This window comes from Poecilia latipinna, unplaced genomic scaffold, assembly GCF_001443285.1.
Source record: "Poecilia latipinna isolate Pla-1442-1.1 unplaced genomic scaffold, P_latipinna-1.0 Scaffold7079, whole genome shotgun sequence".
NCBI classification, from domain to species: Eukaryota; Metazoa; Chordata; class Actinopteri; order Cyprinodontiformes; family Poeciliidae; genus Poecilia; species Poecilia latipinna.
In genome coordinates this window covers 1-2,419 of record NW_015119695.1, presented here as the reverse complement: position 1 = coordinate 2,419, position 2,419 = coordinate 1, and the positions used below count along the sequence as shown (strand labels likewise).

At 38.2% G+C, this 2,419-nt stretch overlaps 1 protein-coding gene across 1 annotated transcript; it reads right to left on the bottom strand.

Moving 5' to 3' along the window:
• Positions 1–352: 352 nt before the first annotated feature.
• On the bottom strand, positions 353–2,031 carry LOC106944146 (XK-related protein 4-like). The gene has a single exon (XM_015027383.1). It carries the CDS (start codon positions 1,077–1,079, stop codon positions 420–422), a length of 660 nt encoding a protein of 219 aa, XP_014882869.1. The 5' UTR covers positions 1,080–2,031; the 3' UTR covers positions 353–419.
• Positions 2,032–2,419: the final 388 nt, after the last annotated feature.

The window sequence follows — 2,419 nt, the reverse complement described above, 5'->3', positions numbered from 1 at the left end:
AAGAACACTGGTGTCCTCATCTAACCCTTGACCAACATGTAATTGTTTGTGTTTTCAGGGTGACAGTCAGGAGGTTAAAGTCTGCATAAGTCTGCATGTTCATGCTCATGTTTCTGTTCATGTTTGACTGAATATCATTTATATCATGGTGTACACTATCTCAGTTTTCAGCAGGGGTTTGTTTAATTCAAACAGAGTATCAATTTATTCTCTTGTTGTAAATCAGGAAAAAATCCTCTGGTGAATGAAAGTAACTACATAAATGTGCCAACTAGATCCATTAGTTTGAAAAGGCTGCAATACTCCTGAAGCGACTAAAAATACAGGGTGTTAAAAAAATAGACTAAGGATAGCCACAAATCCTCCAGCTGTTTTATAGACCAACATGATGCTGCACTGCTACTATCACAACAGGTAAACTACAACGTAGTTTCATATTCCAGTCGCTCATGCACCATGGCATCATCCTTGTACATCAGACGAGGAGGAGTCATGGAACAGTCCATAGCCAAGATGACTTTCCGTATACTGCGGTCAAGAATGTGACGTTCCCAGGCTGGGTATTGATTCCTACAAAGGTCAAGTTTGATAATAGTCTCGTCTAGGCGTGGAGCACGGGATGAAGGAGTGGATGGCACTGGGTGTCGGACCTGAAACACTGGGATACAGCTATCCCGTTCTGAATACTTTCCAGTGTCACGCTCTAAGGTTCCAGTAGTTCCTCGGTTGGAACGCAGTGAGTTGGTTCCACCATCAGAAGGTAGTGTGGAGAACTGAGCTGTTGGGTCCATATCATGCCCTTGACAGCTAGTAGAGCGTCCAAAGCGAGTACCATTGGGATGGAAAAAAGCATAGTACATGAGCATGAAAACCAGACCAGTAAGAAAACTGCTGAAAATGACACAGAGTGCTGGGACTGCAAAGGCGTCAGTGGTTTTAGGTGTTCTGTAAAGATACCACAATGCACTGAGAGTGGCATTCTCCACCAGGATCACTAGATAATAGATTGACAGTCGATACCTGCACAAACAAATGAGATAGAATAACAAAAGTATATTAGGTGGAGGACTTCGTAGCATTAGTGAGATTAAAAACAAAGAAAATACTGTTTAATTTAAAGTCTAAATTTCAAGTCCTGTGCTTAATTAAAGAAAATAACTGGTAACTGAAGGTGGTTGTCAGGAACTTGGGTTGTGGATTTTTTCAAGAGTTGTATTTTGATTATTTGTGTCTCTGCCTGTCTTTTGTCATTCCTCATTTTCTCTTTCCTTATTTTGATCAGCCTTTGTTTCCTTCTTTAGATCAGTCTGTTCTTATTTTAATTAATAATAAATAGTTATTTATTATTTCTTTTAGATTATGTTCAGCCTGTTTCGTAGTTTTATTGCTCCTTGCTCCTCTATGCCATTAATGTCTTTTCACAACTGTGACTTTCTCTAATCGGGCATCTGCTCCTCACCCAGTCAAGCTCCCAGCATTTAAGTCCCTCTTCTTTCATTCACCCTGGATTCGACTGCTTTCACCTTTCATCTCCCCACAGTTTTAGTTTTTATGCTCAAATATTATATAACTATCTTTGCTTCATTAAAATATCAAAACATTAAGAAGTTCTCTGCGCCTGGATACTTTGTTTTGTTCATGACAATGATGGGGCTCTCATACAATATTTTGGTTGCTAGTTAACTAGCTTGAAGCATACCTTATCTATTGCTTGTTTATTTAGCAGTATATGCAATCTTTGTTTTGTTTCCTTTTTGGTCTAAAGATCCAAAGCCACTAGTGGAGATGTCCCTCTGACCATGCGATAAACTACCATTCTTTCATTGGAAAATCCCTGATTCTCAAGAGTCAGTCAAGTACAAAAGAGGTAGTGTCTGGACATAAATAATAGCTTAGGACAGTGTTTCTCAACCTTTTTTAGGCCAGCATCCCCCTAATCACTATCCCAGACCCTTACCGCCCCCCTTCAAATAATTTGTAGGCTACTTTGCACTGAATATTATTTTATTTGTAATATTACTGTCATTATTGTTGATGTTTTTATTTTTATGGTTGTTTCTGTATTTATCAATAAAAATAATTTCCCAGAGAACAAAAAAGCAATGTGAATGGAAATTATTTTTACAGGTGTCCAAGAAAACTGCAATGGACATTCAACTTAAAATCGATAGGCCTAACAACAGCCAATCAGAGTGGAAAAAAATATTCCTGTTCTGTGCAATATTCCGATGTAAGTTACTAAATTTTAAAAGATGTAGAACAATACCACTTTAAACTATTTGCAAAAAACTGAGCTCTGCAACATTGAAACATCGGTAGAACTGCAACTAGTATTAATCATAACTCATCTTCTCTTCAGTGTTTCTGTCAGTTTCTGATGATGCAGCTCTGTGCTGCCTTCAGGAGAATGGGACATATA